The sequence below is a fragment of the Neofelis nebulosa genome, chromosome 16 (assembly GCF_028018385.1).
Source record: "Neofelis nebulosa isolate mNeoNeb1 chromosome 16, mNeoNeb1.pri, whole genome shotgun sequence".
NCBI lineage: Eukaryota > Metazoa > Chordata > Mammalia > Carnivora > Felidae > Neofelis > Neofelis nebulosa.
The window spans coordinates 65,142,783-65,167,031 of NC_080797.1; the positions used below are offsets into that span (position 1 = coordinate 65,142,783).

General features: G+C 52.1%; 1 protein-coding gene across 12 annotated transcripts in view; it reads left to right on the plus strand.

Moving 5' to 3' along the window:
- The window catches only part of RAP1GAP2 (RAP1 GTPase activating protein 2), a 224,991-nt gene that overhangs the window by 119,696 nt on the left and 81,046 nt on the right, over window positions 1-24,249 (plus strand). For 10 of the 12 annotated variants that reach the window (XR_009254949.1, XM_058703622.1, XM_058703626.1 and 7 more), the window contains one exon: window positions 2,227-2,311. The exons of the other annotated variants lie outside the window; for them this stretch is intronic. Coding sequence is in view for 9 of the 10 variants with exons in the window: in XM_058703622.1 (XP_058559605.1) it covers window positions 2,227-2,311 (85 nt within the window). In the remaining variant the exon portion in view is untranslated. The remainder of the gene's footprint in view (window positions 1-2,226; window positions 2,312-24,249) is intronic. 12 annotated transcript variants of the gene reach the window in all.

The following is a 24,249-nucleotide window of genomic DNA, read 5'->3' on the forward strand; positions in this document are numbered from 1 at the left end:
ACTGCTGTCAGGCAAGTTTGCCACAGCTCCCTCCAGGGGACTAGTCCAGAGGTCCTCAGCTAACCCCCTGCACAGCCCTGTAGACTTTGGGTAGGGGGCTTGCCTCCTCTGCCTTCCTTGCATGCTTCTTCCTCCTTGGCTGCCAGGCCCCAAGGGGAGCAGCCCTTGTCCATTCTCACCTGAGGGGACCCGAGGGTGGTGCCCCCATCCTTGATCATCTCCCTCCCGCCACTCCCTTTCCCCCACCGTGGCTCTCAGAGGCTGGGCCCATTGAGGACGGAGCAGAGGCTGCAGGGGAAAAGGCAGAGTGACCGGAGGGGGTGAGTCTGTGCTGGGACGCAGCTCTGTGGGGTCCACAGGCAGGTGAGGGCCAGAGCAGCTGGGCTGGACCCCACACCGGTTCCAGGCCATAACGGGGAGGCGGTGGCTCTGAGAGGTGGAAGGAGCCTCATGCATTCCTCACGTGTGTGTGTGTGTGTGCGTGTGTGCACGCACACACGTACATGTGCTGAGTCGTGGCCCTGCTGGTTCTTGGGCCGGTTATAGTCTGGACTCGGAGGGAGGGGGTCCCCCACCTTTCCTGCCCTCAGAGAGAGACTGGGTTCAGGAAGACAGGAGGGGCAAGGCAGACGGAGGATCAGAAAGGGGCATTGGCAGGCTGAGGTCAATGGGGTCATATGGATCCTCTGCCAAGACGTTCACGCGGTCTCCTTCCCTGGTTGCCTAGATGAGGATGAGGCATGGCCAGCTGCGGGGGCAGGCAGGGGTCGTGCCGGGGAGACAGGGCCCCGTGGCACCTGGCCTGTCTTCTTTTAGGTTGGGCCTGCCCTCTGGGCTGAGGGGAGCCAGGCTGGGGTGGTGTGTGGGTCTCAGGGCAAGGGCTGCCTCTGGAAAGGCAGGTAGGCCAGGCTCTGTGGGGAGGCCGGGCCTCTCTCATGAAGGAGGCTTGGGGTTGGGGCTGTGATCCCCGTTGGCGAGATGTGGGCTGCAAAGTACAAGAAGCATTCTGTCAAGGTGGCAGTGGGGGTACTTTGGTCATTTAAGTGTGACCCAGGTGTCAGGCTGACTCTCTTGGCTGCTTCAGGGTGGAGCTCTAGAGAAGGAGACGGCAGCAGAGTTGGGAGCTTTGATGGCTCAGCCTGGTCTTCTTGGGCTTGTCATATCCTCACCTCTCGCTGCTGTCCCGGGAGATAGCCAGGGCACGTCCAGGACACCATAGTCCCTCGTCTGGGGCTCCCCCAGGTTCTGCCCAGCTGGCCCTGTTGCATAATCAATCGTTGCTCCGGAGACTTATCTCACTGCAAACATCGTGCCTGGTGATGAGACTGCGAACTAGCACTCCCTGGTCACCGGCAAGGGCCAGATGGCAAGTGGGGAGTGTGTGAGAGCAGTGAACTTGTCACAGTCATGTTGTCATGGTGACATAACTCTGTTTAGCTGCTTCTCCATGGTCCTAGCCCACGTGAACTAAAATAAGTTCTACCTGCAGCTTACACAGCAGGCAGCCCCATCCTCCGGAGGTCAGCTCTCTGGCCCTGGTGTGTGTGTGGGGTGGGGGGGGGGGGGCGGGGGGAAGGGGCAAAGGGTACCCAGGAAGGATGAATCACAAATGTTTATGCTCCTCTTCTGTCTCTGTCTTTTTGCTGGTCCTTAATTAAAATGTATTTTGAAATACATCTACTAAACGTATACATGTAGAGTATTTTGCTAACCCCTATAATTTTGCCAAATGAAAAAACTTGAAGATAAACCGTAATTGCTACAGTTTCAGGGCCTAGTTATTTTCCACTGTGTCAAACTTTGCTGTTGTGGTAAAACAGTTAGTTTATTTTGATGCCTTGAAGCATTTGTTGGTGCCTTGGAGGCCCTTAGGTGTTGTGGGTCCCGTATGTCTTAAGAGTGGTGGCCCCGGTACATCAGTGGACATCATAGTCGCCTGGAGGGATCGTAAGACCCAGCTTCCTCGCCCCGTCGCTGGAGACTCTGGCGTGCACCTGGGCATTTACATTTCTAACAAGTTCCCAGGTGATGCCCACGTGGCTGGTGCAGGAACCACATGTGGAATAGCCCCACTGGAGGGTTTAGGACATTCCAGCAGAGGATACATTCCACTCTGGTTTCACGCAGTGTGTGTTAGACCGGGTCCTCATGCCCAGCTGCTCTTGGCAGAGAGGGAATGGCTCAGGCCCTGACTCATGTCTTCTGTGTTCTGTGGCCTCTTCACAGGAAGCAGGAGCTGGCCAACAGCTCGGATGTGACCTTCCCAGACCGGCCGCTGTCCCCTCCTCTTACTGCGCCTCCCACCATGAAGGTAAGAGGCTTAGAGTTGGTGAGTGGGAAGGGGAGGTGGCTGTCCCTTCAGTCCCAGGCCCGGAAACTTCCATCCAGTGGGAGCCAGAGAGTGCCCTGACACCTCAGGAGGCAGTGTCCACTTGAGCTCACCAGTGTGGGAGGAAAGTGTGACTGAGGCTTGGGGGTGTCAGGGTCAGTGAGGAAATAGACTGGGGCTGAATGGGGTTGCGAGAGGCCTTGGGGAGCTGTGGGGTCCAGCACAAGGGACTCAGGCAGGAGTAAGCGAGGAGACTTGGAATGCAGCCTGGTGCCTTAAGGGACCACTGCCCAGGAGGGCTGCCTTGCTCTGGGGCTGGGGGAGGCGGGGGTCCTGTGGGGTGGGACCCTCCTGGGACTTGAATGGCACTTGCATGCGGGTCTACCTGCCTCTGACTGGCCCTCCTGGGCTGGCCCTGTCATCCCCGTGTGGGAGAGTTGCCCTGGAGCTTCTTGGGGTCAGTAATTCTTTTCCTATTCGCACTTCATTCACAAGTCTCTTTCCTGGGAGATTGTCTCCCAGAACCCCAGGCCATGACTACTCATTCCTGGAGAGGGCCTGAGGCAACTGTACCCTTCCCCCACCATGCCCTTCCCCCTTCATCTTTCAGCACCCCCCTCCCGCCCCCCCAGAATGGTTACAGGGCTGAGCTGGCTCTCAGGGAGGACTTAGGCTCAGCCAGTATTCCTGCCTAGGCAGCAATGCATCCCCTTTCTTCCCTCCCTCCCTCCCTCCCACAGTTTGCCAGGTGAGGACTAGCTCTAAAGAGGTCACCTGCTTCCTGAGTCATCTGAAGGGACATCTATGCCAGCCTCTATCTCTGTCCAGGGGGCTCTGCTGTGAAATGACTCACAAGGAAATGATTAAGCATCTCTCCCCCTGTTGCTTTCTGCTGTCCCCCCTCTCCCCTGACCGATCTGCTGCACAGTGATTACCCACCCCCCCACCCCACCAAGAAGTGGATGAGAGCCACCGCTCCACTATCATCCCATACAGAATGCCCACCACGTGGAGAGCTGTAGGGTGTGCAACAAGGGGGAATATCCTGGAATGACAGCCAGAGCCTGCCCTGGTTGGAATAGGTGGGGCGCAGGGCTGAGTGAGGACACCCCTGCTTTCCACCTGGAGGAGTACCCAGGGGCATTGACAGCCAGACAGCCTCTGTCAGCCAGTTTGCACGGAGTAATGCCAAGAAGCGTTCTGAGTGTCAGCCCCTTGGTCTGCAAGTTTGGATGTGGGATGCTTGTCACTGTGCTCATGGGTGGTAGGAGTTTGTGGGGAGAACCCTGAAAGTCTCCGAGGAGGAATCCCTGAGTTCTCTTGGCAGGCTTTACTTACTCACATGCTTATTTAATTCATTCAGCACCCAGTATTTGCTCAAATGTTGTATTAGTCAGGACTCTTGGGTACCAGTGACAGAAACATAAACTCACTTTGGCTTAAGCATGAAAGGGAATTTCTTGCTTTCTAATGGCAACTGTAGACTCCAGGCATGGCTGCATCTGAGATCTGTCTCTTTCCATCTCTCTTCTCTGTTGGTTTCATTCTTTGTCAAGCTCTGTCTCTGTGGTGGCAGGATGGTGACAGTAGCTCCTACCTGCTAAGTAACTTCAGTAGAAAGAAGAGTATCTTTCCCCCAGCAGTTCCAGCGGAAGTCTCAGGGAGGAAGCTTGAGGGCCTGGCTTAGGTCACCTGTCTGTCTCTGAACCAATCATTGCAGCCAGAATGATGGAGGCTCTGATTGGCTAGACCCAGGTCGCAGGCCCACTCTCTAAGCCCAAAGAACTGAGAGTGGGGGGAAGGGTGGTTCCTCAAAGAAAAATTAGGGTGTCATGAGGAGAAGATGGGGAGGTGGATGCAGGGAAGGCAAGACCAAACAGCTTTCTACCGCAAGTGCTGACCATGTGCCAGCAAAGCCCGTTGCTGAGTGCTGGGGACCTGGTGGCGAACAAGGCATCGAAGTGCCCGCCCTCCTGGAGCTTGTAGTCTAGCTAGGGAGACGAAAGTTGAAAAACTAACTTTAAGATGCAGGATGGACTGTTAGGTGTGATCAGTGTTCCAAAGGAGAAGCCCAGCATAGCTTGGGGACAATACAAGGGACGTGTGTGAGGGAATCCAACCTAACCTTGGAGAGGGTCAGGGAGGACTTCTTAGGAAAGGATGTTGAAGTTGAGCCCTGGGAATTGAGTAGGACTTCGTTGGGCGAAGATGCAGAGTGGAGGAGAGTGTTCCAGATGCTTGCTACTCAAAGTGAGGCCAAGGGACCGGCAAGGCCCGCATCATTTGGGAGCTCCTTAGGAGTGCAGACTCTCAGAATCAGCATTCCAGACTGCTATGCACAAGCACTGCTGCCGGGTCTGTAGGCCCTGGGACAGGAGGGATGGGGCCTGAGGCGGGAGGGAGGGCAGAATGGTCAGAGCATCCAGTTAGGGATGGAGAGGCAGACCCTTGCAAGTTTTGTTTATTTTATTATTATTTTTTTAATTTGCTCTGAGAACATTTTTGTATGTTGAAGTATAGTCGACACACAATGTTACACGAGTTTCAGGTGTACAGCATAGCAATTTGACAAGTCTCCGTGTCACACGGTGCCCCCCACGAGTGTAGCTGCTGCCTGTCACCACACGCTGTTACAGCACCATTGACTATCTTCCCTATACTGTGCCTTTCTTTTTTTTGATGTTTATTTTTGAGAGAAAGAGAGAGTGTGGGAGGGGTAGAGAAAGAGAGAAAGAGAGAGAGAGAGAGAGAGCGAGAGGATCTGAAGCAGGCTTCAGGCTGAGAGCACAGAGCCTGCTGTGGGGCTTGAACTCATGAACCTCAAGGTCACAACCTGAGCCAAAGTCAGATGCTTAACTGACTGAGCCACTGAGGCGCTCCTATGCTGTGCCTTTTATCCCCGTATTTATTTATTCTATAACTGGGAGCTTGTATCTTCTATCCCCTTCACTCAGTCTGCCCATCCTGCCCACCTCAACCCTTAGAAGTTTCGTTAAAGATTTTGCGCTTTATCCTAACTAAGGGCACTGATGTCATTGAAGATTTTAGCTAGAGCACTACCTAGATGATGCAACTTTTGGAAAATCACCCTGGCTCTTGGGTGGAGAATTTGTAGGAGGAGCAGAGTGGAAAGTGGGGTAGGGTTGGGAGGCCACCAAAGGAGTCCAGTGCAGAGGGGGTTAGGGAATGACGGTGGCCTGTCTCTGAAGGGTCTGTGGAGTTATTTGGAAGTGATCAGATCTTAGATTTCCTAGGAGGTAGATTGATGAGACAGGAGGATTTGCGGACAGGTAGGAGGCAAGGGCGGCTCCAGGTTGGGAACAACTGATGCATGGTACAGCCATTCTCTGAGACGGTGGACTCAAGAGGGAGGGTGAGGGCTTAAGTTCTAAGTGCTGTGTCGCACATGCTTGAGACACAAATGGGGGTGTCAGTGAGCCGCTGAGTATTTGGAGGCCAGACTCAGAAGAAGGTTAGGCAGGAATCTAGACCCATTCTTCTAGAGGGGGGAGTTAAAAGTTGGGGTGGAAGGTCAGGCAAGGGGCAGTGGGCGCTCCAGGGAGAGGGTGCGGTGAGAAGAGGAGAGATTCCTGGGGCGGCCCCTTGAGGGGCTCCCCCAGGCAAAGGCTGTTGTGGAGGAGGCTGGAGACCGGGTGGGAGGAGCATTTAACAAAGGAGGAATGGGCAGCTGTGTGAGCTGCTGCAGAGGCCAGGCGTGATGTGGAGCGTGCAGTGGCCTGGTGGCATTGCTGCCGTAACTCAGAACAGTTCTGGGGAGGGAGGACTGGACAGCAGGCAGGGGTGTGTTGAGGAGTGAGTGGAAATGTTGAAAGAGAGGAACCAGGAGGACGCGTGGATATAGGAGGGAAGGGGCTGATCACGAATCTGGAGCACAAGGAAGAGTTTATTAGTGAACGTAGTGATTCATTCAAAAAATTACTTATGACTGTACTCTGGGTACCTGACTCTGCTCTGTTCTGGCCAGCACAGGGCCCAGCAGGCTGGCAGGGGTAAAGGAGGGCTGGCCTGATCGGGACCTCGGACAGCCTCAGAGCAGAGCAGCAACCTATGGGGCGAATGTACTGTCCAAAGCCCCAAGGCCAAGGTTAGAGCTGAGGACTCAGAGGAAGATGTCGGGGGTCACCCCGAGGACTCACAGTGGTGTCAAGGCCTTTCTGTGGTTGGTGTCAGTGTGTGTGTGTGTGTGTGTGTGTGTGCGTGCGGTGTACCTGGACTTAAAAGTCTCTTTATGACTGTTACTTGGATTTATTATGTGGCAAGGACTTAGCCTGTGGCCACGGGTAGGAGGCTGGCTGTGGCAAGGATATTTTTTGTCCTTTGGCAAAGCAGACTGACTCATGTGGTCACAACCACAAGCCTCACGCCAGCCTGCTCATCGCGAAGGGAGCGTCCCTTTTGTGACTGCACTTACCGAGTCATGTTGCTGGTCATCCTGACACCTCCCTGCATGGAACTCCTTGAGGGCTGCGACCGCCCTGTTCTCTGAGTCCCCTGGCTGGGGTGGTGCCTCGTGGATGTTTATGCCTTGTGGGCTGTACGGGACATCCAGGTCGGAAGAGCCTGTGTTTAATCTGCTGCTTCTCTGGTTTCGCTTGAATGTTACATCCCAGCAGACTCTTTGTCTCTAGGTAATGCTTTTCTAAATTAAGCCCTTGCACATGTGTTCTTAAAGATGCGGCCCGAGGCTCCCTCCTTCCTCGTCAGTCTTAGGTGGGGTCTCACCTGCACGGATTGGGTTGGTGCTTGTGATGTCCATGTCCAGGGCGGGATCGGGCCTCTGCTTTGCTGATACCTTCCGACATCCCTGGGCTATTATTGCACACTGAGGTCTGAGACATTCAGGGTGGGGCCGGATTCTCTCCAGGGTCTCCGGCCCTGGGGGCTCTGTGGCACTGCCCCTGCCCCACTCCCGGCATCTGGGCAGCAGGGGCGGGTCTCCCCTGGTTCCCTTGGCCCCACAGGCCTGGGGCAGGGGTGGCAGGCACACCCTTTTGGTGGATTAGCTTGGGAGTCACAGAATGTCAGGGATGGATGATGATTCATTTCTTTTGTAGGTAAATTGGGTGCGAAATTAGACTCCCCCTGAAGATAGTTGTGTTTCTCCTGTGGTCCAGATTCCAGGACCCAAACCAGTTTTGGGAAAGTGCTCCCCGCGTCCGGCTCCTCACAGCCAGGACAGCCGCTGGTCTGGTCTGTCCTCCCACCAGGAGGGGACTTCCGGGACAGAGGAAGCCTCCAGCCTCCCCAGGCCAGGCCTCTGCCCCCGCTGGGTGCCTGATGCAACTGGTCTTCACTCCCCCTCCCCCGCCCCTTTGCTGTTTGTGTTTTTCAGGGTTTTTTTTCTTTTTCTTTTTTTTCTAATATGAAACTGAGAAAAAGCAACCAAAGAGATGCTAAGCAGATGGGCTGAACGAGAGCCCAGTTCCAGCCCGAACTCACACTGTGGATGGTGCAGGGTGGGCTGGGAGAGGGGTTTGGGGCTGTCTCCCTGGGAATGCTGTGGATTGCTTCCAGGTCCACAGTTTTTATGATCTGATTTCCATGCCCAATGGATCAATAGGCATTTGGAGACGGCTCACTGTGTGTGCCCAGCGCTACGCTGGGCTCTGTGGGGTCAAACCGAGGCCACAGTCCTCACCCCTCAAAGAACCTGCTGTCTACAGGGGGCCTTAACTGAGCAGAAGAAACCATATGGCTCAGCATGTGACAAGCTCAAATGTGTCATGTGGCTCCTCAGTGGGGTGGAGAGGAGTGAGGGTGGCTTCTTGGGGAGGCGGGGTGGGGGAGGTGGAAGGACCCTGATGGCAAGTGTGGGGTTGGGCTAACCCCCTGGGACTGACCGGAGACGACAACCTTTCTCGGCTTCGTGAAGTGAAGGGTTGGGGTGGACCCTCCCGATTCTCTCCCAGCTCACAGTAAATGTGCTGGGCGTTTCGTTGAAGGTGACATTACTGGGACTTCTTCTGACCTTGATCTGAACTGTTGTACTTGTCTCTGGGTCTCCACTAGGCCTGGAGTGACCTGGGACGCTGGGAGGTGACCTTTTCTCAGTCTCCTCCATCCTCCCTTGAGTGAGTCTGAGGGCAGCCCCTTCCCCACCTTCTCGAGCCCCCTTTGTGCGAACATCAGGGCAGCCCCCCACCTCCCTCACACCTTCTCCAGTCCCGTTTGTCTGAGTCTGAGGGCAACCCCCTCTCACACTTTCTCCAGCCCCCTTTGTGCCAGTCTGAGGGCAGTCCCTCTCAGACCTTCTCTCTTCTAGAAGATGACAATGGGGGCCTGGGGTTCCTCCTGTGGAGATGAACAGGAAGTCTCGTTCCTACATTGCTCCTGTGGTACTCTGCTCTCTATGACTCATTAATGCTCTCAAAACCCTCAAGGGTAGGTCAGGAGGGTATTAGTTTCCAGATGCCAGGGAAGAAAACGGAGTTCTAGGAGCCTTCTTCTCTGCACCCTCTTCATTCCCTTTGGGCAGAGCTGTGCAGGTTCCTCCTCACACCCTCCCAGGCTCATGCTTTAAAGTGTGAGAGGGACTGCCCTCAGACTGGCACAAAGGGGGTTGGAGAAGGTGTGAGAGGGACTGCCCTCAGACTGGCACAAAGGGGGCTGGAGAAGGTGTGAGAGGGACTGCCCTCAGACTCGCACAAAGGGGGCTGGAGAAGGTGTGAGAGGAACTGTCCTCAGACTGGCACAAAGGCTCCCATCAGCCATTCACTCCCCACGGGGGCAGGGCTGAGCTTTGCTCTTGGACTTGTAGCTGGCTCGTAGCTGGTCCCAGGCCCCAGGCCCAACGCCAGCCCTTTAGTTTGTTCCTGGTTCCTGCCTCCTCTCTTCTGTCCACGCTTGGAAGGGAGACTGCTCCCCCACTCCATTAGGGTTGGGTGAGGGGGGTGTCAGCCCCCCGCTGAGATCTACCAATTTTGTATGGATGAGGTACAGAAGCATTTGTGGGAAGGATATTGGGGACCTTCTTGGGGCACAAGGGCTCAAGGACATAGCAGGAAGGTTTGGTTTCTCCCTTTCAAGCCCTGGAGGGGCATGTCAGAATTAGGAGACATATTTGTTCTCTCATTACTACTGCGGCAGAGGTTCTCGGTGATGCTCTGGGCCCTGGGAGGACTGTCTCTGGTCCCCACACAGACCCCATTTATGTCACCTGTTCAGATATCATCCCCTTGGGAGCTACTTCCCAGGAGCCCAAGGACAGTGTGGCCATGAGAAAGGACTTGCCTGCATCTGTGTCTGCAGGGATGCACCTCGGAGGCTTTAAGAACGTGGAGGTGTCTCTGTGTGCACCACCTGCAGAGAGCCATGCCTCATGCGTGCATATGTGCACACACGTATGTTGTCCTGATTTTGTTCATGCCTTAAGGCCAACTAGCTTACACTTCTTGCACATCACTTTAGGTGTAACTGCTTTTTAAAAAATTTACTTACGTTGAAATGCGTAAATCTTAACTTTACACTTTTACTAATATGTTCATGTGACCTATACCAGATTCAGAGATAGGAAATTTCTGTGTCCCCAGAATGTTCTACTGTGTCCCTTTCTAGTTATCCTCCTCCACACCCCACGACTTGCCCCTGCCGCAGAAGCAACCAGGGCTCTGATTTTTTCCACTATGAGTTTATTTTGCCTGTTCTAGAGCTCATTTGAAAGGAATCCTGTATTATGTATTCCTTTGTGTCCAGCTCCGCCTAAGGTCTGTGAGGTCTGCTCAAGCTGCCAGTGTGTTGGTAGTTTGTTCCTTTTTATTGCCGTTGTATGAATGTGCCACAATTTGTTCATTCTCCTGTTGAGGGACATTTGGGTTATTTCTAAGTTTTGGCTGTAATGAATAGCCAAATGCTATGCACATTCTGATTTGCTTTGTTTTGTTTTGTTGTTTTTGTTGTTTTTGTTTTTGTTTTTTTGTTTTTGTTTTGAGATGTGTTTTCATTTCTCTCAGGTAAATATCTAAAGTGAAATTTCTGGGTCAACAGGTAGGTGAATGGTTAACCTTATACGTGCCTGCCAATTGCCAAATGGTTGTACCGTTTTACATTCCCACTGGCGATGTTATGAGAATTTCGATTGCTCCACATCCTCGTCAACATTTGCCATTGTCAGTCTATTTAATTTTAGCCACTTGAGTGGGCATGTAGGGGCATCTCATTGTGGTTTTAGTTTGCGTTTTCCTGATGACTAATGATGCTGAGCATTTTTTCACATGGTTGTGGACTGTCTCATAGTTCCTTTTGCCCTGTGTTCCCCCTTAAAGTCGGGTTGTCTTCTTGTAGCCATTCTTTACTTAGTAGGGATACAAGTTCATTACTTTTTTTTTTTTTTTTTAAGATTTTGTTTTTAAGTAATCTCTACACCCAGTATGGGTCTCAAACTCACAATGCTGAGATCAGGAGTCACACACTCTGCTTACTGAGCCAGGCACGCACCCTAGTTCATACCTTTTCTTAACAGTGCCTTTGATGAGCAGAAGTTTTAATTTTGGTGATGTCTGATTTTTCATTTTATATCTGTTGCTTTCAGTGTCCTAAGAAGTGCATGCTCAGTCCATATCACAAAGATTCCTTCTAGACGCTTTATGGTTTTAGCTGTAGGTCTCAGACCCATCGGAATTTAATTGTGTATGGCATGATATGGAATCTAGGTCCATGTATTCCCATATATATATGGAAAGACTTTTCAGTTGCTCTGGTGCTTTAGTCAAAGGTCCGCTGGTCATATAAGTGTATTTGTATGGTTGTTTCTCCAAGCCGTGGTGCTTCTCTAGATGTGGAATGGCAAATCCCTGACACTGGTGCTGTCACTCCACCCTCCTGGCCCATGGTGGATGTTAGTAATTGATCACAGTACTCTTTCCCATGAGTTTGGATGCCGTCTCAGAATCCTCTCCATCAAAGCACTGCAGGCAGCTGCCACCAGTCATTGGAGTTGACATTTGAGATGAATTACTTCTGGCATCTCTGATTGAAATTGTCAGAGGAGGTTAAGTTATTTGTTCAAGGTCCCATAGCTGGTGAGTGCAGAGCCAGGATATGGACTCAGGTCTGTCTGTGTGACTCTGGAGCCGGTGCTGTCTTAAACGCTATTCCAGACTCCTTTGTGTGAATCATTTGAGTGTGTTACTTAATCTCCCTAACCTGTAATTTCTTCTCCTGTAGTGGAGGGACAATGGCCATCTGACCTGGAGGAGGGGGTGTGAGAAGTAATGAGGTAATCCATGAGGTAGCTAGTAGAGTGCCTAACACATAGTACATGGTCAATAATTGGTTGTGATGATAATAATGGTAATTTTAAAAAAGATTTTCAGTAATTTCTGTACTCACCATGGGGCTTGAACCCACAACCCTGAGATGAAGAGTCGTATGCTCCATGAACTGAGCCAGTCAGGCACTGATGATGGTGATGGTGATGGTGATGGTGATGATGTGGTTCTTGCCCTTGAGAAACATATAGTCAGGGCTTCACTCTAGGGAACTGGGAGCCATCAGCACATGAGAGTCCGTGGCCTGTTCCCCTGTAGCCTTGGGATCCTGGCCTTTGAACTGGAGGCATCAGAGAGGAACCCTGGTTCCTAGACATTGCTAATTGGAGTCTAGGCCACAGGACTTGGACTAGCCACGTGGGCCACTTGGGCCTTGTTCCTTCTCTCCCTTATGTGGGGGGAATGGCTAGTCTTCCAGAATCCTTTCTCTGGGAACCCTCTTCCCCTGTCCTTTGAGTCCCTAGCCCATCCCCCTTTCCTTCTGACAGGCCACATGGTCTACCCCACTGTGAAGGCTAATTTCATTCCTTTGACCTGGACTTGGGCCCCTTTGAGGTTCTTTCTCAAAGATGTGAAGCAATATTGAGTAGTAGTTAAGAACACAGTTTCTGGAGCCAGTCTGCCTGGGCTTAGGGTTTTACCACTTCCTAGCTGTGTAACTTCTCTGTGCCTCAGTTTCCTCATTGGTAGAATAGAGACATAAGAGAACCTGCTTCGTGTGGTTGTGGTGGAGATGAATTGACATGATGTATGCTTATCACTTAGAACAGAGGCACTTAGCATGTTCTCCAGAAATGTTAGTCATTATGATTCCTCCAGAGAACAACAATGCTTAGAGGGAAAGTCTAGAAGGAAGCATACTGATTTTTCTGTTAATATAGTTTCTTCTCAGTTTCTCCTGATTTCTTGCTCTACCTGGCGAGCATGGTTGAGGTGCCTCTCCCTATCCAATGAACAAAACTGAAATTGCATTTTGTGTGATTGGCCCCACCTGAGCCCTGTGTATTAGATCCCAAACCCTTCCTGATAAATGTGGGTGACAGTGAGGGTCTTGGAAAAAGACCCAAACAAAGGGTCCTGCCCAGCAAACTCAGACTTAGGGAAGGGGTTTTCGGGGAGGGATTATTCTCTGGATCATGTTTCCATCCCTTGTGGTTGGGCTGCCCAGAGCCAGTCAGGGGTTACAGGCGAGGCTGATCCCCATGGTGACAGAAAGGACCTGCAAGGCCAGCATCTGCATAAAGGATTTTGGGATTGGACTGAGTGTAGACCCGGGCAGTTCAGGGCCTTGGAGAGTCCATGGTTGGCCTTGGAATGCATTTCACGATCTGTTTATCCCTGTTAGGAGTGTCCTTCCTAATTCCTATTGCCTGCGACTAATACTAAAACGAGTCTATGCTTCTAGACAGGTCTTGTGCCCTAATAGAGCAGTTGGCATTTTGGGAGGCTCCCAAGGGATGCTTCCTTCACTGCTCCAGCCCTAGTCATGCCACCTGCCTTTGAAGGCTTGACCAGCTGTCCTAACCCCAACTCTGACATCCCTGCTTATTTTGGGTCCTGCCTCCTGTGATGAATGTGTGGGACAGAGCCTTGGGCCTGGAATTTAGTAAGTATGTGACATTGTGCAGTTCAGTGATCCGTGAATCTCAGTCCCTTCATCTGTAGACTGAGCCCACCCCACAGGGTTGCTGCGAGGATTACAGAAGGCAGTGGGTGAATGAGGGCTTCGCAAAGCACATGCTCGTGTTACGTGTTGGTATGTAATGGATGCCAGTGGTTATTATTGTGGGCAGTGAGCTGAATGCTTGTGGGGTGGTTTCATTGATGATCCCACTCTTCTTCTCTTCCAGCTGCCATAGACACTTCCTCGAAGAGAGTGGCTCGGGAGGGGGCCCTCCCAGATTCCATGCCTTGCCTTTCTCCCCCACTCCCATGCATGTGTGTCATTTACCTGACACTTGCCTAGTGTGTCTGGTACTTTGGGAGTCAGTGGATGGTGGGTTCTTTTTTTGTTCCTGAAGAGATAGCACCTCCACAGTTATGAGCCCAAGTAAGTACCTCCTGTGTGTGTCTCTCCCATTGGCTCCCCCACCCCGGCCCCTGGCAGATTCTCTGCTCCTAGATGAGTGTGGAAATGGAGTTTCAGGTCTTGGAGTATATATTCCTTACCTGGGGCTGCTGTAACAAAAAGCCACAAACTTGGTGGCTTAAAATGACAGAAATTTATTCTTTCGCAGTTCTGGAGGCCAGGAGTCTGAAACCAAGGCGTCGGTAGGATTGTGCTCCCTCCAGAGGCACTAGGGGAGGAGAATCCTTGCTTGCTTTTTCCAGTTTCTGGTAGTTCCACACATTCCTTCGGCCTGGGGCTACATGACAGGCAAGAGCATCTGACTCTGGCCCAGGTCATGATCTTGCGGTTGGTGGGTTTGAGCCCCGTGTTGGGCTCTGTGCTGATAGCCCGGAGCCTGGAACGTCCTTCGGATTCTGTGTCTCCCTCTCTCTGCCCTACCCTGGCTCATGCTCTGTCTCTCTGTCTCTCTCTCAAGAATAAATAAACATTAAAAAAATTAAAAAAATATTCATAACAGGTAGTTATGAGTCTTCATTGACCGATCCAGCCTTAAGAATGTGGCATTGAACAAAAACTTAGTATTTTCTTGGAGGAGAATTTTCATAAGACTTTTTTGCAAGTGAAAAACCCAACAAAAACCAAACTATTTTTAATAAAATGATACATGTCTCTTATTTAAAAAATTGAGCAATTGTAAAGTGCAAAGAAAGTAGGAAAAAAGTCCTAATAATAATCCTACCATCCAGACATGTTCCTTCCTACCATTTGCTAAGGGTACAGACATCTCGGCATTGTACACCCAGACAGAGGCATAAATAAATGGGATCTCACCGTTTGTGCTCCTTTGTAATAAAAAGAGTTAAATTTGATTTTATTTGCATTTAACCAGTGAGGAAAAAAACAGAAGCAGCTCAGAAGGATTTGCTGAAGTTTAGGTAAATGTTTCCTCTCTGTAGGAGATACTAATTTCTGGAAGAGTCCTCTAAAGATGAAATAAAAGATTAAAACAAACAAGCAAACAAACAGTGACAAATCTTTGTGGGTAGAGACATTATTATTATTTTGCTAAATTATTTCAACTTTATAACATAGAGGTTGGCTCTTTGGAGAGGAGGAGGCGACTCAAGTCTGTGAACTTGGCCCCTCAGCGGGCATGACACACTCTTTTGGATGGGAGCAGCCCTGCCCTTAGCAGGAGGCTGGCCTGGCAGGGTGTCTGTGGAGGGAGCCCTTGGAGCCCCCCTGGCTTAGTTACACGCGGAAATGGAGCCCGTTTTGGGAGTCAGTTGGGTTTGTTAGCAAATGATGTGGGCTGAGCTGATTTGATTTTTTTTTCAAAATTTTTTTAAACATTTATTCATTATTGGGAGACAGAGAGAGACAGAGCACGGGCATGGGAGGGGCAGAGAAGAGGGGGAGACACAGAATCTGAAGCGGGCTCCAGGCTCGGAGCTGTCAGCACAGAGCTCGACGCGGGCTCAAACCCACGAGCAGTGAGATCATGACCTGAGCCGAAGTCAGACGCCCAACCTACTGAGCTACCCAGGTGCCCTTGAGCTGATTTGATTTGGCAGCAGGATAGAGAAGTTTCTGAAATGTCAGATGTTAATATGATGGCTGGTTAGCTCTAAATGGAAAGCCAGGAGTGAGGGGTGGATGACCGGGTGGCGTCATGTGCAGCAGAAGAGGAAAGGGAGACTGGTGAGAAGGGAAAGGGGGTGGGGAGAGGAGAAGAGGCAAGGAGAGGGTGGAGGGTGAGAAGGTGGGAGAAAGGGTGGAAGGGGATGGGAGAGGTGAGGTGGAGGGCTGGTGGGCTTGGCCCCACCCAGTTAGTCCTCACATAGGCTTCCTTTGACCAACATGATGTTGAAAGATTCCTTTCAGTATTATTGGGAGGGACATGCTCTTCATATCCTCCCCAGCTCCTGAAAGTGGCTGGGTTTAAGACCTCTGCCAGATGTTCACCTGTTTTTTCTAGGGTTCTCCCTTTCAGAGGCTAGTCCTGGTGGGTGGCCTGGGCTCAGGAGACCCGAATTGCATCTCACCCCAGAGATGTATTGGGGATCAGGATGATTCTGAGAATCCAGTTGGATCCCCGCCACTCCCTGCCCCCGTCCTAACCTGCCCTTGGATGTCCAGATAGAGTTTGGGACAGCATCTGAGTGTCCTTTTGGGGTGGTCATTCTGTGGTCAGGAGAGTTAGGCCATGTGAAGCAGGAGGCAGGAGCTGTGACTTATTTTTCTCTGTCTCCTCATACTTGGTGACCTTTTGTTGAACTAGGAAGATACGATCTCTAGTCTTTGAGGGTGTGATGGCTGCAAGGAGGCAAAAGCCGCAGAAACTACCCCTGAGAGTGACCCAAGATGAGACATGACCTCCACTAAGGGGTCCAGTGGTCCCTGCTTGGGTGTGAAGACAAGGGCAGCCTGGGTAAACTCACAAAGGCAGGAAATCCTTGCATGATGCTCTCTCTGTAACTACCCCATGAGGGGATGGATCCTGGGGGTCTGGGAGCCTCAGAGCAAATCCTTCAAACACCAGAATAGTAAAGCAGAAAGTAGCTTAGGAACCACGGTCAGATCTGGGGAGCAGGAAGGTGGATCTTCCAGCGTTGGAAGGGTCTAGTAAGTGTCAGGGTTGGGCCTGGTCGCCTAGAGAGCAGGGCTGATGCCAGGACCCAGAGCCCAAGGCCCCTGAAGTTAGTGCTGGCAGCATAGGTGGGAGCCAGGAGGCCCAGGCATCCCAGCTCATCAGACCAGCCTGAGTTGCCTTGGACAGGCAGGGCCCCAAGTCTTCTTTGCATGTCTGGGTTCTCTGCCACCTGCTTGGGCAGCCTTTCTTCTTGCTGCATGAGTCCCAGGCCCAGTGGCGGTCAGGGGTCCACACCTGGTTTCTTGAAGGTCAGCAAAGGGCTTCAAGGCAGGTATCAAAATACCAAAGTAAAAGTTCACCCCAGGCCGCAGAGCATTTCAGTTTTGAGGAGCGAGGAGAGGTTACCCAGTGAGAGGCATGGTGCTCCTCCCTTCCATAAAATCTTCTTGGATGGTTCCTGTCAAGAGGTCAGTACTGGCTTCTTGTGGCTGCTGAAACTAACGAGCACAAACTTAGCGGCTTAAGATAACACAGGTTTTTCATCATGTTTGGAGGTGAGAAGTCTGAGGTGGGTCTCACTGAGCTAAACAAGGTGTTGATGGGGCTCCTCCCTTCCATTCGGAGCAGCGATGTTGGGCTAAGTCCTCCCATTTTGCCGTCTCCCTGCTTCTGTCCGTCTGGCCTCCTGATTATCAGGACTCTTGATTACATCGGGCACACCTGTATGGTCTAGGACCTCTAAACATCTTAGGGTCAGCCGATTTAGCGGCCTTAATTCCATCCACAACCCAATTCCCCTTATATTCGCCTCATATATTCACAGGTTCTGAGGGTCAGGACAAGAGCATCTTTTGGAGGGGGTTATTATTCAGCTATGGCAAGGTCAGGCCACCTCCACGGTTCAGTGGGAGACACTGGGCTTTGTTAGACTTGAGCTTCTCATCTGTAAGATGGAGGACTTTTCCCTACTTTCTAAGGAAATCTGAGAAGCCAACACACAGTAGGTCTTCCTCTTTTGGGGTTCCATGCTTGGTGGCTGATTGTCTGTCTGCCTGACTTCATTGCTTTGGGAGCCCATGACCAAAGCATATGAGTTCAAATGTCCTTCCCCGCTCTTGGGTTTTGAGGGTAGGCACGTCATTTGTCCCTAAGCTTTTCCACAGAGCAAAGGCCACACAGCACTCATACTGTTGAGAGCTGAGATGTGACCTCAATTCTGTTACCTCAGGTCAGCAATTTGCTGATTCCCCCATCCAGGTGGAAATATATTACCCTGCCTTGAGGGCAGAAAAGTGACTTATGTGAGCTTCACTCAGCCCTGATTTGGAGCTGTCCAATCTTTTCTTGAAAGGAGGTGTGCCGTTGCCTGGCCTCTTACCACACACTGTCCTCTTCCTCCCATTTACTTTACTTCATCTCATCAGAGTGGTCTGCTGTGGACCTGTGGGCCTGTGGCCCGGGATCATCTGAGGGTGAGGAAGGCAAGGTGTGGGAGAAGAGACAGGAGCTTCATTATGCTGAGACTGGCTGCACTTAGATAACCCTCCCCAGGTGACCTGCCTGGCGCAGAAAGTCCCCCTCACGGTCCCCCAGGTCAGATAGTGTTGCCTGGCTACGGGGCGGACAGCAAAGCCCTGGCAGGGAGAGTAAACAGACACACATGTTTAAAACGCAATATCACAGGGCGTGCAAACACCCCGGCAGGGACTTCCAGCTCACTGATAATCTCTAAATCTCCTTGATGCACGAGCGTGGGGGGTGCTGTGCACCAAGACCCAGATGGTCTCTTCTGGGAATTGGCTATCAGCTGTCGTCAGGGACACGGAGGGGGCGGGGGACTTACAGCCTCAGCCCCAGGAGGACGATCACCCGGTCACCTGGGCAAGACTCTTGAGAGACCCTGGAGCTAGCCTGGACTCCTCAGCTGGGTGGGGCTTCGAGGGCAGGAGCTGGTGGCCCGGCCTGGTTCAGGGCTCTGGGGCTGTGTGTCCAGATTGTGCCTTCGACTTCACAGAGAGCTCTGTGGTGGGCATGGACCCCATGGACTGTAGATCAGCAAAAGTGGAAGGAGGGAGATCAGATTGGGGTCTGCTGCTTTAGTCTGGGCAAAAAGTTGGAGGGGGCTTGAGACTGGGGGTGGGTTCGTGGTGCAGATGAGGAGAAATGGATGGATTTGACTTATATTGAAGAGGTTGAGTGAACAGGGGTGCTGTTGGGCTGGACGGGGGCGGGAGCTAGATGTCTAGTTGTCCTAGATGGGACTTGAGCGATGGGTATTTTGGACCCATTTTTTTGAGATGGAAAGGCTTGGAAAGGTTCTGGGGGAAATATCAGGGGCCCAATTTTGGAGGTTCTGTGTTTGGATATTCGTGAGGCAACGAAGTGGGAAAACAAATATGTATTTGGAAATGCTAATTTGGAAGCGAGAGTGGTGCTGAGAGATGATGACAAGGGCAAAAGTTCTTGGATTTGGCAAAATGGGGGTCATTGGTGACCTTGAAAAGAGCAGTTTCAGGGGAGCTATGGGGCCAGATTGATTAGCCATGGAGACAGGAAGATTGTGTCACCTAAGGTGTACAGAATTCCCCAGAACGGACCAGATTGGCCAAGCATAGCTGGACCTGGAGGTGGGGTCTCTTATGCATGGCCAGACTATCCTAGTAGCTAAGACCCCATGACTGCCCTGCCCTGAGAAGGCAGTGGGCTCCTTTTGCATTCAGGGTACACTGTTTCCCAGGGCGGGACAAATCCAGGCTGCCTGGTGGTGCTAGGAGAGGTCATATGGGTGAGCGCAAGCCTTCCAGCCCAAGCCTCGTGGCCAAAAGGAACTCCCAATTTAGTGAAAGTGGGGCTGTGCCTTGGGGCTAGGGCACATCACCTGCCCGTGGGGACCTGAAGAGGTCCTGGAAGTGTGTCCGAGTCTGTAAAAGGTCAGCCCTCTCTTTAGATAGACCTCTGGCATCACCTGTCTCCACTTCATCCCCTTCATCACAGGGAGTGACTTGGAGCCCAGCTGTGGGTCTGGACTCCCCATATGGCTCACCAGGCCCCCTTGTGGCCAGTACCATTAACACTAGCGAGTGGCCTGGGGCTGGGGCTACTGGGGGCTGGGGAGCAGTGACAAGCCACCGGCTGCAAAATCAGCTGGGCAGACCCAGGAGGTCAGGCTGCCAGGCGCTAGGGCCCCACCACCCTGTCTGCTGCCTACCTCCCCAACTCAGGTGCTCCTGGAGACATCCTTAGGGAGACCGTGCCCAAATGGGGATGGCGGTGGCCTCCTCAGTCAGTATGGGTGCATCTGCTACCGCGTCCCACGTTCCCTGCGTGGCCCGCTCATCTGCTGTGTCAGTCCTGCCCTGCGTGCGGCCTCAGTGTGAGGTCTGGAAGGTGGCACTAGCCCTCTGAGCCAGGCGCCCACACTGCTTCCAGCATATCCACTGGATACACAGATCTTTTGGTAGGAAAGGAATTGGATTGTGAGAAGAAGGCTGAGGTCTTCGACTTGGTCCTCCTTCACTCTGCGTGCCTCCTTTGTTGTCTGCTTTTGAGGAGGGGACCACTGGGCAGGCAAATTAGAAACAGCAACAGATACAACTGTTTATTGCAGGAGGGCGTGTGCAGCTGGCTAATGGTCCTCACCTTGGGGGCCCACAAACCCCAGAGGACCAAGCCTGTGTGTGTTTGCATGAGTGAGTGTGTACCGTGTGTGTGTGTGTGTGTGTGTGTGTGTGTGTGTGTGTGTTGGGGGGTGGGTGTATGGCGGATGTGAACATTTGGGTTGTTCTTTGTTGTAGTTCCTTTGTTTGGGGCGTCTGTGTGGGAGGTGGATGCTGCAGGACCCCATGTGGGTGTGGTGTCTTTGTAGCCCGCTGCTGCCCCCCAGCCGGGACAGCTGGGCCTGAGGTGGGCAGCCCAATGGCCCCGCCCCGATCTTACAAGGGCCTGCATTTGCCCCAGTACCCGTTCATCAGCCTCAGCTGGCAAAAGCAGGCGGGACAATCGTGTAACTTGACATATGGTTTATGGGAAAGAGCTGTTCAGTGTCAATGTCCCCACGTGGCTGTGTGTGTATAATTAGGCTGTTGGAGCTCTGGGGCTGTTTGAGTCGCTCGGGACCGAAGCATTTATTTAGGTAATCATTAATTGGAAGATGGGGAAGGGAAAGAACATGCAATTTGCAGATGTCCCCTTCCTGCAGGTTAGCCTGAAACGAAACCCTCAGCAAGGAGGGGGGGTGGAGCCCCCCAGACTTCCTTCTGCCTTCTCCCTCCAGGGAGGAGACAGTTGGGCCTTTTAGGGGCCACCAGGGCTGAGGTGGGATGACTCAGATGGCATCTCTCAGGCATACTGGGAGCACGAGCCCCCAAAGTTACCCATCTCCTATGACTTCTTTTCTGATACTGCCTTCGCTTAGCCAAACCCAGCGGCACAAACACATGTATTGATTTATTCCGTTTTCAGTCCAGTGCATCTGATGAGAACCTGCTCTGTGTTAGGCAAGGGACTGGCTTCAGCCAAATCCCAGGGATCTGTTGCCCTGGATGGAGGGCAGTGTTAACAGGAAGAGCCTGGATAATTGCAATTCTGACTTAGATAATCTCTAAACCTCGCTCTTGCCACTTAGTAACAGTGCTGGTTTGGGCTTGTGGGGTGGAGAGCTTCTTTTTTCTTCTTGGTCTCAGAGCAGCGGTTGTACAGCTGGAAGCACCTCCCAGGGAGGAGGGCTCTGGGAGCAGCCAGGTGCCTCTGGGGTGACCGCTTGGCCCCAGTGGCGGGGAGGGCGGCTCCTGTATACTCTGAGTGAGAGTGGAAACTCAGGCACAGAGCTAGGAGAGGCCTGTTGAGAAGGCTGGTTGGTGTGTGGTATATGTCGTGGTGGACGGTGCCTCCTACTTTAGAAATGGTGTGAAGTTGGTGTCCCTCAACTCGGTCTTGCCTCAAGCTTCAGAGTGAATTAGGGAGTGAGACCCAGGAGGAGTCTTTATTTTGGAGATAAGTGAGCTGAGCTCTGGTCACAGCCAAGAGACCGGCAGGATGAGGACACTCTCCCTGGTGGTAGCTGGGTGTGTTCATGGTTCCCTGAGGTAGTGCTAGCCTGCCAGGAGGGCAGGGACACTCCCACGGGAGGGCAGGGGACAGCTCCTGAGATAAGCGAAGGGGAGCAGGGTCTGCTGGGGAGGGTGCAGGTCCTGTGTCGGGGCTGGGGTGGCTTCTCTCTGAATGGGTGAGCCCAGTGGCAGCCTCTGCAGCCTCTCCTTTCTGGCAGGTACAGGTCAAGGCCAGAACCGGGGGAGGCTGCCCGTTGGCACCAGGTCAGGAGTGCCTGGTTCTTAAAACTTACTCAGTGGAGGGCGAGGGGGAGAGGCAGGGTACAGAAGGCTTCCGCCGTCCTCTCTACAAACCCAGAGTCCAGGTGTGCTGGACAGCACGGCTGCAGTTTCTGCTCTCAGAGAGCCAGCAGGAAAGTGGGCAGGAGGGAGAGCAGAGAGAGGGAGAGGGGAAGGAAGCGTACGGGGAGAGGGTGAGCTGGAAGGTGCCCTGGTTTGTGCAGGTACCTTGCCTGGGGAACAAAGACCACCAAAGAGTGATGGAGGGGAGGAGCCACGTCTCTGACACCCAGCCAGACACCCACCCACCAGTGGCAATTAGGAGAGAGAAATGCCACGGAGCTCAGGACACTTTGCATTTCAGGGACAAGAAGACTTGGGGGGAAGCAGAGGTTTTCCTGGAGGCCAACGCTGCCCTTTGCTCCCACCCTCTCAGCCTCAGGGCTGCTATATTTCCTATTCCTCAGGATAGACAGAAACAGAGGGCCACAGTGTGGCCACCGATGAGACCACAGCCAGGCTGACTCCCTCACTTTCCTGCGTGTTAGGCTGCTGCCTGACAGCCCGGCTCACCCTTTGCAGGCCTATAACTTGATAACCCCATGAGATTTACACAGCTGTTTGTCCAGTCCCCCACTGGGAGCCTTGGACCTGAACCTGAGCCCACCTTTGTTCGGAAGCCTCGGAGTTTCAGGCCGCAGACTAGACCAGGTCCAGAAGCACTACAGCCCGGCACCCCAAAGGCTGGCTTGGAGAGCCTCTACTGTGTAGACTTCACAATTCCTTAACCAGTGCAGGCCTGGGAACAAGTGCCATGCCCTTGTTCCAAGGTAGGGACATCTTGGAAGCAGGAGCCTCAGTTGTTTCCTGGAAAATGGGCCTGGATTGCCCCAAGGCAGTGCCCCTTGCAAACACCCACAGGGCCTCCCCGCCTTGGTTGTAACCACTGATGGTGTTCATCATCCACTGTACACCCTGCTTATACTTTAGCTGGGACAGTGCTTTACAGTTTATGAAGCATTTTCTTGAACGCTTCTGGTTCTCACAACTACCTCGGAAGGGAAGAATTCTTTCCCCGACTTCATAGATGAGAAAATTGAATTTTAGAGAGGTACATGTAGCACTCCCCTTAGCCAGCTGGTAAGACACTAACTTGAGGCTTGTGATTTCAAGTTTAGTATTCTTTCTGCTGCCCCAAGAAATAATTACTGAGTACATATAATTACTGTGCAGCTACTACTGTATTTCATCGCTTCTAAGATACACTCCCCCACAAACCCCCCATTTCACGTCTGTGAAACCAGGCTGCATGTCACTGCCAATGCATGCCAGAGTTTGTGGCCGGTGGTATTTTTGCTTTGTTGGTGGTACATAAAATAATGTGTATCTTACAATGGAGGTCATTTTTGGGTTTGATGAAATCTGGTGTATATAGACATAGCTTCTACCTGCCAGGAGTTTTTAATTGAGAGGAAAGATCAGCCAGTCACCTAGCCATTAGGAGGAAACAGGATATGATATGTACCCAAATCAAATCAAGTGCTATGGGAATTCTGGCCGAGGGCTTTCAGAAAGATTTTAGGGAAGGACAGGTGGGATTTGGACCCCGAGCCTTCTGCTGCGTGTATACCCACCAGCTGATCCAAACAATGCCCCCCGGGCCCTGTTAGAGTGCTGGTCCAGAACTTGGACTCTGGAGGCTGACTGTATTTGTCTCCCGGATGCTGGCTGTTGACCTAGTTATTTCTTCTGTCAGCCTCAGTTTCCACACATGTAGAGTGGGGATAATAATAGTGACGGCCTCCGAGGTGGTCATGAGGATTGGAGTCCAGGACCTGGCACATAAAACAAGAGCCCCGTAAATGTCACCTGCTCCCATCACGAAGGTAGTCTATAAACTCGACAGATTCAGAGTTGGCAGACGTTGTCGATCAGTTGCTGTCCTTGTGTTAGGCGCATGTATGTTTGTCACCTCATTTCATCAGAAGCACCCGGGAAGGTGGGGATCATCATTCCAGTTTTACAAATGAAGAAAATGGGGCTCAAGGTCACATAGCTGGCCAGTGGCTACGCTAGGATTTGGATGCTGGTCTGTGTGACTCCCACTCTGGTGCTCTTTCTCTGGGACCACAGCTGCTATTGAAAAATTCCAGGTAGGGAAGGAAACTGTGCTGGTCCAGGTGAACTTGCTACAGGCAGGATATTTTGTAATCAAATTATTACCATTGGACATCCTTTAAAAATTTTTTTAAATGTTTATTTTGAGAGAGAGAGACAGAGAGACAGAGAGAGAGAATGAGTGGGGGAGTTGCAGAGAGAGAGGGGGACACAAAGAATCTGAAGCAGGCTCCAGGCTCTGAGCTTTCAGCACAGAGCCCGATGTGGGCTTGAACCCACAAACCGTGAGATTATGACCTGAACTGAAGTCGGAAGCTTAACTGACTGAGCCACCTAGGTGCCCCCGTTGGGCATCCTTAATAGTGGATTTTCTGGTGTAGAAGGAAGAGAGGTCCCATTTCAAAGATACGGAGGCTAATATGACAGAGGGGAGTTTTGCTCAGACCTTAATCTCCACCCCCCCCCCCCACCCCCCCGCTGACCTCCCCGTGGTCAGTGGGTAGTTTTGTTCCACCAGCATGGCT